Source organism: Bidens hawaiensis, unplaced genomic scaffold, assembly GCF_021521415.1.
Source record: "Bidens hawaiensis isolate Kalapana, Puna unplaced genomic scaffold, B.hawaiensis_p1.1 tig00021530_1, whole genome shotgun sequence".
Taxonomy (NCBI): domain Eukaryota; kingdom Viridiplantae; phylum Streptophyta; class Magnoliopsida; order Asterales; family Asteraceae; genus Bidens; species Bidens hawaiensis.
The window spans coordinates 209,691-224,281 of NW_027493353.1; the positions used below are offsets into that span (position 1 = coordinate 209,691).

Here is a 14,591-nt window from a genome sequence, read left to right on the forward strand (position 1 = left end):
CTTATGAACTAAGAATTATTCTTGTCCACGATCGATGTGAGATTCACCTAGGGTGTTACATCTATGGTGTGTGAATTCGCTTATTGTAATCTTTGATAACTTAAAGTATAATCCTAAACACCCTATGGTTGTGGTTAGCAAGTATCAAACAGTTTTGCAAATTGAATTTCAGGGATGTATACTTGTATAGTAATTATTATTTAAAAAAAAATCTTGAATTTGGATAAAACCTTTAAAGTCATAAATGATTAACTAAATTCTCTCTAATTAATAGGTGCTGGCAGGTTAATTTAAGCCACCAACTAAATTTCTATATGGATTAGCCTTTTTTGAGAACATGCATCTTTCAATTTTGCAGTATTGACTTTATTTGAGATTTGGAGTTCTTTAACAATGATAGGGCACAATGGGCGGCCGGCAGTGCACCACACCAGCCACAAAGACATGCTAAACAGGTTAAAAGTTAAAACTTCAAAAAGATCAAAGTCTCAAGGAAATTAACCGTTTACTTATATTTCGTTTATTATTTAATTTAGTATTAAAGTTATATATTTTTCTTTAGTTAATATGTTTTATAATACACCTGCATACTAATTTAAAAAATAAAATTAATCTTCTTTTTGTGAAATGGGTAAATTACTAAATTTATTGAAAAACAAAAAAAAACCATTACAAAGTGACACTAGACATTCACAGGTTGTTCGGTTTTATTCCTCTTGCTATGTGTAATGTGTATATTATCCCATGTGAATTTTTTGCCTCTTTCGCTAGAATTTACCACGCGCGTTCTCTTATTGGTCAATGTCTAAAAAATAAACTTTTTAGTGGCTATCTATTTTGGCAAAATTCTCAAAATGTTTATACTGGTGATTTTCTTTTTGTATTAAAATTCTTGTATAGGTTACTAATCTTAGTGGTCCTGTTTTTGTGACTGTACATATTAAAAAAGATACTTGATTATTTTCTTGCGGATATAAACAAGGTTATATTAACATGCATCCTTGAGTTCCACAGCCAATGTCTTATATACAACCTCTCTAGATCTCAAACAACATCAAAACACAAAATGTCTCTCAAACTACAAGTTTTTCTCTTTTCTTCTCTTCCCTTCATTCTCGCAATACTTCTTCTGAAATCATCTTTTCGCTCTTCTAAATCCCAAAAAAACCTACCACCATCTCCACCTAAGTTACCATTAATTGGAAACCTACACCAACTAGGCTCAAACCCACACCGTGCCCTTCAAGCCATGGCTCAGACCTATGGTCCACTCATGTTGATTCACCTTGGCACGGTACCAGTACTCATAGCCTCATCGGTTGATGCAGCCAAAGACATCATGAAAACCCATGATATAATCTTTTCAAGCAGACCACATTTGAACATCCCGGATAGAGTATTTTATGCATGCAAAGATATAGCCTTTTCTCAATATGGAGACTATTGGAGGCAGATTAAGAGCATTGCAGTACTTCACCTTTTAAGCAACAAGAGGGTTCAGTCATATCATCAAGTCAGAGAGGATGAGATGGTTGTTATGATGGAAAAGATTCGAAAAGCGAATGGCTCGACCGTTAACTTGAGCGAGTTGCTTATTACACTTACTAATAATGTGGTTTGTAGGGTGGCTTTGGGGAGGGCTTATGAAGGGAGGAAGTTTAAGGACTTGTTAGAAAGGCTTATGGAATTGTTGGGATGTTTTAGTGTCGGGAGTTATATTCCGTCGCTATGGTGGGTGGATTGGTTGAGTGGATTGAATCGGAAAGCCGATAAAGTTGCCAAAGAGTTTGATGAGTTTCTTGAAATTGTGCTTGATGAACATGTTAATAAGCATGTGGACGGTGTTGAAGGTCGAGATCTTGTCGAGATCTTGTTAGATTTTCAAAGAGAGAACACGAGAGGTTTTCGTCTTGAAAGAGATATGATCAAGGCTATTATTGTGGTAACTTGTCTTTCTTTAAGTTTCCAAACTATACATCTATATATCATGATATATGCATATCTGTTAGGGCAGCTTGTGTCAAACAATAAGATGAGTCTAGGGACCCTCATATTTTTAATACTCACATGTTATGATCCTAAAAAATATACATCTGACCAAAATTTCCAAACTTTCTTGTGAATCGTGTCTACATGCATGTTTAAAATCTTAAGGATTTTGAATGTAGTGTCTTGTTACCGATTCATGGTTTCATGTAGGACTTATTTACTGCTGGAACTGATACTACATTTACAAGCCTAGAGTGGACAATGTGCGAGCTGCTAAGACATCCACGAGTAATGAAAAAATTGAAACAAGAGGCACTTGAAGTAGGCCAAGGAAGATCACTCATCACGGAAGACGACTTAGAAAAAATGCCTTATCTAAAAGCCGTCTTTAAAGAAGCCCTACGACTCCACATTCCACTTCCAATGCTTGTTCCTCGTCAATCAACAGAAGACATCAAACTACAAGGATACGACATCCAATCAGGCACTCAAGTGTTGATTAACGCATGGGCAATAGCAAGAGATCCTTCAAACTGGGAAGAACCAGAGGTGTTCGAACCAGAGAGGTTCTTGAAAAGCCCTATCGATTACAAAGGGTTGCATTTCGAGCTATTACCATTTGGTGCTGGAAGACGTGGGTGTCCGGGTATTCAATTTGCTATGGTTGTTAACGAGCTTATTTTGGCTAATTTGGTCTATAAGTTTGATTTGGCTTTGGTGGGTGAAGAGGATTTCAACATGTGTGAGACCAATGGTATTACGGTTCATAAGAAGTGTCCTTTGCTAGTTTCCGCAACTCATTGTTCTTAAGTGAACTAGCTTGTTGAATTTAAATAAAATGGTGTTTTATTTATCATGAAATTAATAATATCCAGAGTGATCATGTGAATGCTCTAATGACTAATCCATTTAAAACCTTTTGTCTTCATTCTTCTGAAATGCTTATCTTGTGAACAACTTCTTCAAATTATTCACGATTATATCATCCATGCTTTGATCTCCAGGCTTAACCTCGAACTCCATGTTTTCATGATTGGTTCGCTACAAGGTAGGTAGTCGTAAATCACACTCACACTTCTTTTCTTATAGTTAGGCTTTGTGTTGCTTGTTTAATCACCTTAATTATCTTTGGTCTCAGTCATCACACACCCATCCAGCTCACTTACTACTTCATCCTTGAACAATTCATAATCTTCATCCTTTATAATGCCTCCATTTGGTTATGGTCTTGCGTAATTCATAATTTAAAAACTTGCCACAATTGGTTTGCCAAAAAACGGACTATCAACTTATTAAAAATGGATCCGGTTTTCATACACTGGCCAGCTGAATAAAAAGACAATAAAATTGTATATTTATTGTTGTTTATATAATGTGTGAAATGCACTTTACAAAGCATACTGGGTGTGTAAAACCTAAACCATAGTTATTAAAAGTATTCGCTTCTTACGTCTAAACACATTTTCCGGACGCGGCAAAACTTATGCATTTCTAGTTCCTAGGCCTTTGCCTCTTTAAGTTGACAACGTCTCTTTGAACCTTTTACTATTTATTACTTTTTGAGCTTTTGGTTTTCATGTTATGAACACTTTTGTATTTTTTATTTGATACTTTACTTTGAACATTTTGTTATTAAAGTATTTGTATTGCATTTGAATCTTGACCCTTTTACAACTCTTGGTACTAATTAGATGATACCACACACACACAAACACACACACATATATATATATATTTAAAACGAAACATTTAAAAGCTCTCTGTTTGCTTCTTAAGTTCTCATCAAACCACCAGATTTATTTATTTGTAAATGTAAGCTTCTCATGCATTTGACCCGAATTTACAGGTATGGGTCTCATCAAACCTTATATAACCCTTAAACGGGTTATAACATCTCATTAAATTATAAATTAATCTCGCCAAATGTTTTGATATGAAAATCCTATAAAATTGGGATATACTACAAATTAATGTAATATCTGATTTATTAAAAATAGATATTGTTTATAATTAAGAAACATGGGTCTCACTAAACTCAGATAGCTTTTAAACGAGTTATAATATCTCATTTATTTGTAAAAAACTTTTATAATCAAACCTTAAATATATTATTAACTTCCTTACAACATATAAAATTAAAAATATATATATATATTATAAACGAAAATTGTAAAACAACCCTCGTAATCCGGGGGTGATTCAGAGTGTAATTAGGAGAGGGTTTGCGCCGAGATAGATCAAGGAGTGTGTAGGACTCTTCAATTGATGTTTTAACGTGGTATTTATAGGGTAACAAGGTTCAATTCAATTCACGTTAACTTTAATGAAAATGGTCTGAATTCGTCTTGTTCACTGTCAATTGCTACGATGTTACCATATAAAATGATGGTGTGTGAGTGAGGATATTCCAATTGGTTATGCACTTAGAAACTACTCTTTTATGAAGATATAAGTGACGATTTTAAATTGCAAACCACCACCAATTTGTCAACTCGTAAATTATGAACCAAACTTGAAATATATTAAACCGACTAAACCACATGTGAGAAACAACTAATGTCAATTAAAATATATATATATATATATATATATATAGAGAGAGAGAGAGAGAGAGAGAGATTTAAGTTCAAGAGAGAACTTCAAAAAAGTGAGAAACTGGGGAACACCCTTTCTAACCCTTAGATCATTTCCTTACATCTTTATGGTGCACTCTCAATCGCCTACATCACATCATTTTTGTACGAGAAAAAAAAACCAAAAAATAATTAAAAAAACTATAGAACAAAAAAAATGAAAAAAATAAAAAAGCAAATGTTTATCTAGCATCCCCGGTTAAAAAAAACCCCTTTTAAAGAAATAGAAAAGTTAATTAAGTAAATATAAAAAAACAAAAAAAAATAAAAAAAGTAGAAATAACAAAAAAAAAAATCTAGCATTCCCCGTTCCAAAAAAAATCTCGGTTTAGTTTAGCTTTTAGGTATAGGTTTTTAGCGGGTTTAGGTTGAAGGTGAGGTTTTTTAGTTTGGGGGGGGGGGGGGGGGGGGGTTCTTGTTCACGTGACGATGGAAAGATAGCAGGTAAAGAAAAATGCATAAATATATTATAACCGTCATATTGAAACTCGCATTGTCTTATACATGCGTAAAAACATAACTTGAAAATGTTCATTAACACTAAATTTCGTGAGATAACCGTAGGTTGGTTTTTAATTATACATATATTTATATAATTGTTGAATATACAATAAAATTATAACGAAAACCGTTGTTTTACATGTAAAATCTTTAAGAATTGTTGTTTAACATGTAAAATTTAATAAGATTTGTTGTTTTACTTGTAAAATATTAATGAAAAGTGTTATTTTACATGTAAAATTTTCAATAACTGTTATTTTTACTTGTAAAATGTTAATGAGATATGTTGTTTTACGTGTAAAATGTTAATAAAAAGTGTTATTATATATGTAAAATATTACTTGTCACATGTAAAATCTTAAAAAAACGGTTGTTTTACATTTAAAATGTTAATAAGATTTGTTGTTTTACGTGCAAATTTAAGTTAAAAGTGAACTTTACACGTAAAATCTTAATAAACTGTTGTTTCACATGTAAAATGTTAATGAGATTTGTTGTTTTATGTGTAAAGTGTTAATCAAAAGTCCCCCCCCCCCCCCCCCCAAGCTAAAAAAACTAAACCCGTTAAAAGCTAAACTAAACCCGAAGGCTAAACTTAGTTTAAGTTTGAGTTTTTTTTTTGGACCGAGGATGCTAGATAAACATTTTGTTTTTTTTTTAACTTTTTTTTTTATTTTTACGCTTTTTTATATTTTTTAATTTTTAAGGGTTTTTTCTTGACCGGGGGTGATAGATAAACATTTTGGTTTTTTTTTTTTACTTTTTTATATTTTTGCATTTTTTCTTTTATAACTTCTTTAATTATTTTTTTGATTTTTAGGGGTTTTTTTTGTCTTACAAAAATGATGTGATGTTGGTGGTTGAAGGTGCGCCATAAGGATGTGAAAAATTGATCAAGGGTTGGAAAAGGTGTTCCCCATTTTTTTAGAATTCCCCAATGAACTCACCCATATTAAATTCTAGTGTTTGCGTTAATAATTTAAAAATTACTCATCTTAGAAATTACACTACTTTGAAGATCATTACACACACGCACATGCACACACACACGCACATGCACACACACACGCACACGCACGCGCGCGCGCACACACACACACATATATATATATATATAGAGAGAGAGAGAGAGTTGATTTTATTTGAAAGAACCCAACATAACAAATTTTTTTAATTTTTTTTACATATAATATGTAGGTTACATGTACGTAGAAAAATTACAACATTTTTTATGCACCGAGTCTACTTTTTACATATGTGTAACGGACGTTTAAATTATTGTAATCACTGTACATTTTTATTATCCCTCCTACTTACTTTTTTAATAAGATTTAATCTTAACCAATCAAAGCTATTTTTAATGTGTGGTTAAAAATGAGGTTCTTAAAATTTTAAAACTCAACAAGTTCTCTAATTATCTCTTCCTTTTATATATATATATATATATATATATATATATATATATATATATATATATATATATATATATATATCTAATTTCCTATAACATGATATGCTTTGTAAAAAATATTACAGTGCGCTTGAGGACAAAACAATCCATTTAGGGGGGCCTATTTGAGGACAACGATGGTGTTATTTTCAAATACTGTTGGATCCTTTTGACATAAGCAATCCCTTTAACATAAGCAATCAGGCAACGGGTTAATATTAAATGCTTCTTATGAAAAAGCAAACATTTCCTTTTGTCCTCGTGATTGGACCCTTTCGCTTCCTTGACGAGCCTTGCCTGCCACAACAGCACCAATACATGAAACTGAACCAAAATAAGCGAACCTAAACAAATACCGACGGTTTGGTTTTATATTTTCATGAAAACTAAATTTTCAGTTTGGTTTTGGTTTGTGCGGGTAATTAAAATTGAAAATTCCGAATGGGCCGAGTTTATAGATTTTTTTTTAGCTTTGAATGCTAAGTGATTTATAAGGATTTAATAAGTAGTGCAACCTAATATTTTTGCTAAATGTATAATAATCAATTATTAATTAGTCATAAAAGATTTAGGCCTAAATTCATTATTTCTGACAAACTTTTTTTCCAGCCCAAAAATTCCAAGCTCAAATGTTAAGAACTTAAAAGAAATCTAACGGTTTTCAAAGACTCAAAAAACAAATTTGTGGTAAAGACATCAACCGTAACACGAGCACTCACAAAATATTGTAACTCGAACACGTCACGTTTTACCCATTTGTCTAAACGAGTCAAACAGGTTGGCGGTTTGTAATCAAGATGTAAACATGTTAATTGGGTCATAAACGGGTTAGCTGAAGTGGGTTAAACGGATAGTAAATGGGTTGGCGGGTCGACCATTATTATTAAACAAGTTAACAAGCCTACCGGAAAACATGTTGTTATTAAATGGGCTCTTTTAGGAATCATGTTTCGCAACAATGTAGGTATGAGATTTTTTCCCGAATACATGTACCCATTTAGTATCCGTACTGATACACGTATATGTATATGTACCCGTCTATTCGGTACGAGTACGGGTACCTAGATTTACTGATTTTAAGTAGGGGTACTTTTGGGTACAGGTACGGGCACTCGATCGGTACCCGTTTGGAATATGTAGGGGTTTTTATTTGGATCTCCAAAACTCATAACTCTAATTTTATTAGGATATCCTCAAGGCTTCAAGCGGACTTTTCAAAACCTTTGATAATCAAAATATTAAGGACTGAATAATAGTTCTAATCAAACCCTAGTTCTCTTCTCTTCTTCTTCCAGTCAATAACTAGTAACAGCCACCATCAAACGTGCCACCATCAAACATGTGGCTCCACAATTTTTTAGTTTTGGTATTATGTTTTGGTTGTGGTGTTACGATTTTGGTATTATAGATAACCAATTATCGGTACCATACCGATATCAATACCGAGTTTAGTGGAGATTTTTTTTTTAAAAAAGAACAAAGTGATACCAAAGCAAGTATCGCGCCTAAAGTACTCATACTCGTACACGTACCATAAAATTCGGTATGGGTACTTTCGAGTACAAGTAAGGGTACGGTACTGATCTCACCCCTGCAACAATGATTTAACACGGGAAAATAGAAATGATAAACGTACCGTCTTTTGTGCATTTCAATTATCCGACTTGAAAAGCTTTCTTGCCTTCTTTCATTAATTCAATGTGCCATTAGCAATTTTATCAAGAATTCGAACAAGGAGTAATAGATGAAAATATTAAGGAAGTGTTTAGGATTTCTTATTTTACCTCCTTATGACTTATAAAAGTCATAAGTTATGAGTTACAAAGTTGTAACTTATAACTTATATACTTACAAAGTTTAACTTTTTTAAACATTTTATAACTTCTAAACTCTAGAACACCCATTTGGGATGCATGATTGATGAAAGGATCAAGTTCTTCAACCGTTGCAAATTTTCCTTTAAAAAAATCAAAAGATTTGAAAAAAACTGTAGAAAAACAGACAATAACTCATATCTTCCTTTATGTCATGTCCATATTACAATTTTTTGGTCATTTTCATCACTAGTCACATGTCTTGCTATCTATTCTATCACGTGTGAATTTCGTTTATTATTTAATTTCGTATTTAAGTTGTCTTACTTTTATTTAGTTAATATGTTTGATGCACCTGCATATATACTAATTTAAAAATCAAATCAAATCTTATTTTTATTCACATGTTTTCTGTTTTATACTTTTAGTTTTATTCCTCTCGTTATGTGTAATGTCCATATTAACCCATGTGAATTTTCCACCTCTTACGCTAAAAATCCACGCACGTGGTTCTCTTATTGGTATATGACTGGAAATTTAACTTTCTAGTGGATATCTTATTGGTCCTGTTTATGTGACTGTACGTACATGTTAAAAAGATTCCTGATTAATTTCTTTTGAATAATAAAAAGGTTAAATTAACAATTTTAGCATGCATCCTTGAGTCCACATGAGCCAATGCATGTCTTATATATACAATCTCTCTAGATTCACAAAGAACATCAAAACACAAAATGTCTCTCACACTACAAGCGTTTCTCTTTTATTCTCTTCCCTTCATTCTCGCAATACTTCTTCTAAAAACATATTTTCGCTCGTCTAAATCCCAAAAAAACCTTCCACCATCTCCCCCAAAGTTACCATTAATCGGAAACCTACACCAACTAGGCTCAAGCCCACACCGTGCCCTTCAGGCCATGGCTCAAACCTATGGTCCACTCATGTTGATTCACCTTGGCACGGTGCCGGTACTCGTAGCATCTTCGGTTGATGCAGCCAAAGACATCATGAATACCCATGATATAATCTTTTCAAGCATACCACATTTAAACATCCCTAATAGAATATTTTATGCATGCATAGATATAGCCTTTTCTCAATATGGAGACTATTGGAGGCAGATTAAGAGCATTGCAGTACTCCACCTTTTAAGCAACAAGAGGGTTCAGTCATATCATCAAGTGAGGGAGGATGAGATGGTTGTTATGATGGAAAAGATTCGAAAAGCAAATGGCTCGACCGTTAACTTGAGCGAGTTGCTTATTACACTTACTAATAATGTGGTTTGTAGGGTGGCTTTGGGGAGGGCTTATGAAGGGAGGAAGTTTAAGGACTTGTTAGAAAGGCTTATGGAATTGTTGGGATGTTTTAGTGTCGGGAGTTATATTCCGTCGCTATGGTGGGTGGATTGGTTGAGTGGATTGAATCGGAAAGCCGATAAAGTTGCCAAAGAGTTTGATGAGTTTCTTGAAATTGTGCTTGATGAACATGTTAATAAGCATGTGGACGGTGTTGAAGGTCGAGATCTTGTCGATATCTTGTTAGATTTTCAAAGAGAGAACACGAGAGGTTTTCGTCTTGAAAGAGATATGATCAAGGCTATTATTGTGGTAACTTGTCTTTCTTTAAGTTTCCAAACTATACATCTATATATCATGATATATGCATATCTGTTAGGGCAGCTTGTGTCAAACAATAAGATGAGTCTAGGGACCCTCATATTTTTAATACTCACATGTTATGATCCTAAAAAATATACATCTGACCAAAATTTCCAAACTTTCTTGTGAATCGTGTCTACATGCATGTTTAAAATCTTAAGGATTTTGAATGTAGTGTCTTGTTACCGATTCATGGTTTCATGTAGGACTTATTTACTGCTGGAACTGATACTACATTTACAAGCCTAGAGTGGACAATGTGCGAGCTGCTAAGACATCCACGAGTAATGAAAAAATTGAAACAAGAGGCACTTGAAGTAGGCCAAGGAAGATCACTCATCACGGAAGACGACTTAGAAAAAATGCCTTATCTAAAAGCCGTCTTTAAAGAAGCCCTACGACTCCACATTCCACTTCCAATGCTTGTTCCTCGTCAATCAACAAAAGACATCAAACTACAAGGATACGACATCCAATCAGGCACTCAAGTGTTGATTAACGCATGGGCAATAGCAAGAGATCCTTAAAACTGGGAAGAACCATAGGTGTTCGAACCAGAGAGGTTCTTGAAAAGCCCTATCGATTACAAAGGGTTGCATTTCGAGCTATTACCATTTGGTGCTGGAAGACGTGGGTGTCCGGGTATTCAATTTGCTATGGTTGTTAACGAGCTTATTTTGGCTAATTTGGTGTATAAATTTGATTTGGCTTTGGTGGGTGCAGAGGATTTCAACATGTGTGAGACCAATGGTATTACGGTTCATAAGAAGTGTCCTCTGCTAGTTTCCGCAACTCCTTGTTCTTAAGTGAACTAGCTTGTTGAATTTAAATAAAATGGTGTTTTATCTATCATGAAATTTAATAATATCCAGAGTGATCATGTGAATGCTCTAATGACTAATCCATTTAAACCCTTTTGTCTTCATTCTTCTGAAATGCTTATCTTGTGAACAACTTCTTCAATTATTCACGATTATATCATCCATGCTTTGAACTCCAGGCTTAACCTCGAACTCCATGCTTTCATGATTGGTCTGAAATAAGGTAGGTAGTCGTAAATCACACTCACACTTCTTTTCTTATAGTTAGGCTTTGTGTTGCTTGTTTAATCACCTTAATTATCTTTGTTCTCAGTCATCACACACGCATCCAGTTCACTTACTACTTCATCCTTGAACAATTCATAATCTTCATCCTTTATAATGCCTCCATTTGGTTATGGTCTTGAATAATTCATAATTTAAAAACTTGCCATAATTGGTTTGCCAAAAAACGGAATATCAACCTGTTTAAAAGGGATCCGGTTTTCATACACCGGTTAGCAGAATAAAAAGACAATAAAATTGTATATTTATTGTTGTTTATATAATGTGTGAAATGCACTTTATAAAGCATACGGGGTGTGTAAAACCTAAATTAAAAGCCTTTGCTTCTTACGTCTAAACACATTTTCCAGACGCGGCAAAACATATGCATTTCTAGTTCCTAGGCCTTTGCCTCTTTAAGTTGACAACATCTCTTTGAACCTTTTACTATTTATTACTTTTTGAGCTTTTGGTTTTCATGTTATGAACATTTTTGTATTTAAACTTTTGATACTTTACTTTGAACATTTTGTTATTAAAGTATTTGTATTGCATTTGAATCTTGACCCTTTTAGAACTCTTGGTACTAATTAGATGATACCAAATATATATATAAATGAAACATTTGAAAGCTCTCTGTTTACTTTCTAAGTTCTCTCAAACCACCATATTGTTTTATTTGTAAATGTAGGTTTATCATGCATTTGACCCGAATTCAAGGGTATGGGTCTCACCAAACCTTATATAACTCTTAAACGGGTTATAACATCTCATTAAATTATAAATTAATCTCATCAAATATTTTGATATGAAAATCCTATAAAATTGGGATATACTACAAATTAATTTAATATCTGATTTTTTAAAAATATATATTGTTTATAATTAAGAAACATGGGTCTCATCAAACTCAGATAACTTTTAAACGGGTTATAACATCTCATTTATTTGTAAAAAAACTTTTATCATCAAACCTTAAATATATTATTAACTTCCTTACAACATATACAATTAAAAAATATATATAAATATTATAAACAAAAATTGTAAAACAACCCTCGTAATCAGGGCTGATTCAGGGTGTAATTAGGAGAGGGTTTACGTCGAGATAGATCAAGGAGTGTGTAGGACTCTTCAATTGATGTTTTAACGTGGTATTTATAGGGTAACAAGGTTCAATTCAATTCACGTTAATTTTAATGAAAATGGTTTGAATTCATCTTGTTCACTGTCAATTGCTAGGATGTTACAATATAAAACGATGTTGTGTGAGTGAGGATAGTCCAATTGGTTATGCACTTAGAAACTACTCTTTTATAAAGATGTAAGTGACGATTTTAAATTTCAAACCACCATCAATTTGTCAACTCGTAAATTATGAACCAAACTTGAAAAATATCAAGCCGACTAAACCACATGTGTGAAACAATTAATGTCAATTTAAATATATATATATATATGTATGTATATATATATATGGAAGAGTTATTTTGAGAACCATGGTGAGTTTTAAGAACTTTAAGAACTCAATTTTTAACCACACATTTATTTAAATGATATGAAATGTGGCTGATTAAATTTAATTAAAAAATGAAGCAGGAGAGAGAATAGTATTTTTGATAATTACACAAGTTTAAACGTTAGTTACACATGTGTAAAAAGTCGGTTCGGTGTGTAAATAAATACCGTAATTTTTTGTACATCACTTACACTTACGTATTACACATGTGTGAAAAAAATTCGAAAAAAAATTGTTACGTTGAGTTCTTTCGAGTTCTTAAAACTCAAAGTGGTTCTCAAAATGAATAAACCAATCATATATATATATATAGAGAGAGAGATATTTAAGTTCAAAAAAGAACTCCATAAAAGTGAGAAACTGGGGAACACACTTTCTAATCCTTAGATCATTTTCTTAAATCAACTACATCACATCATTTTTGTAAGTGAAAAATAACCTAAAAAATCAAAAAAATAATTAAAAAACTATAGAACAAAAAAAACAAAAAAAGTAAAAAACCAAAATGTTTATCTAGCATCCCCGGTTAAAAAAAACCCCTTTTAAAGAAATCGAAAAGTTAATTAGGAAAATATAAAAAAATGAAAAAATAAAAAACATGTAAAAATAACAAAAAAATATATACCATTCCTCGTTCCCAAAAAAAATCTCGGTTTAGTTTAGCTTTTAGGGATAGGTTTTTAGCGGGTTTAAGTTTTCGGGGTTGAAGGTGAGGTTTTTTAGTTTTTTTTTTGGTTGGGGGGGGGGGGGTTCTTGTACACGTGACGATGGAAAGATAGCAAGAAAAGAAAAATGCATAAATATATTACGACTGCCATATTGAAACTCCTATTGTCTTATACATGCATAAAAACATAACTTGAAAATGTTCATGAACACTAAATATCATGAGATAACCGTAGGTTGTTTTTAATATATATATATATATATATATATATATATTGTTGAATATACAATAAAATTATAACGAAAACCGTTGTTTTACATGTTCTTTAAGAATTGTAGTTTTATATGTAAAATTTTAATGAGCTTTGTTGTTTTAAATGTAAAATGTTAATGAAAAGTGTTATTTTACATGTAAAATATTAATTTTTACATGTAAAATTTTTGAGAACTATTATTTTACTTGTAAAATGTTAATGAGATTTGGTGTTTGAAATGTTAATGAAAAGTGTTATTATATATGCAAAATATTACTTTTTACATGTAAAATCTTAAAGAATGGTTGTTTTGCATGTAAAATGTTAATAAGATTTGTTGTTTTACGTGTAAAATGTTAATGCAAAGTATTATTTTATAAATTGCTATTTTACATGTAAAACCTTAAAAAAATGTTTTTTTACATGTAAAATGTTAATGAGATTTGTTGTTTTACGTGTAAAATTTAAGTTAAAAGTGTTACTTTACATGTAAAATCTCAATGAACTGTTGTTTCACATGTAAAATGTTAATGAGATCTGTTGTTTTACGTGTAAAATGTTAATGAAAAGTGTCTCCATCCCCCAAGCTAAAAAAAGTCTAAACCCGCTAAAAGCTAAACTTAGTTTAAGTGTGAGTGTTTTTTTTTTGGACCGAGGATGCTAGATATACATTTTGTTTTTATTTTTTTTACTTTTTCACTTTTTTATATTGTTTAAATTAATTTTTTGATTTTTAAGGTTTTTTTTACTGAGGATGATAAATAAACATTTTGGATTTTTTTTTACTTTTTTGATATTGTTGCTTTTTTTCTTTTATAACTTCTTTAATTATTTTTTGATTTTTAGGGGTTTTTTATGTCTTACAAAAATGATGTGATATAGGTGATTGAATGTGCGCCATAAGGTTGTGGAAAATTGATCAAGGGTTGGAAAAGGTGTTCCTCAGTTCACCATTTTTTTAGAATTTCCCAATGAACTCACCCATATTAAATTCTAGTGTTTGCTTTATAATTTAAAAA

General features: G+C 32.0%; 1 protein-coding gene and 1 pseudogene across 2 annotated transcripts; both read left to right on the plus strand.

The window, feature by feature from the left end:
* The first annotated feature begins 320 nt into the window (after positions 1-320).
* LOC143563814 (cytochrome P450 Tp4149-like) lies at positions 321-3,640 on the plus strand. The gene is made up of 2 exons (XM_077051272.1): positions 321-1,942; positions 2,200-3,640. The coding sequence occupies exons 1-2, from the start codon at positions 1,067-1,069 to the stop codon at positions 2,797-2,799; spliced, it is 1,476 nt and encodes a 491-aa protein (XP_076907387.1). The 5' UTR covers positions 321-1,066; the 3' UTR covers positions 2,800-3,640.
* Positions 3,641-8,686: 5,046 nt separating this feature from the next.
* Positions 8,687-11,635, plus strand: LOC143563808 (cytochrome P450 Tp4149-like; annotated as a pseudogene). The gene is made up of 2 exons (XR_013140728.1): positions 8,687-9,997; positions 10,255-11,635. The product of XR_013140728.1 is annotated as a cytochrome P450 Tp4149-like (transcript).
* The last annotated feature ends 2,956 nt before the right edge of the window (positions 11,636-14,591 follow it).

Coding starts and splice junctions, on each gene's coding strand:
- LOC143563814 (XM_077051272.1), top strand. CDS start 1,067: ATGTCTCTCAAACTACAAGTTTTTCTCTTTTCTTCTCTTCCCTTCATT. Junction 1,943..2,199: donor TGATCAAGGCTATTATTGTG/GTAACTTGTCTT, acceptor GGTTTCATGTAG/GACTTATTTACTGCTGGAAC.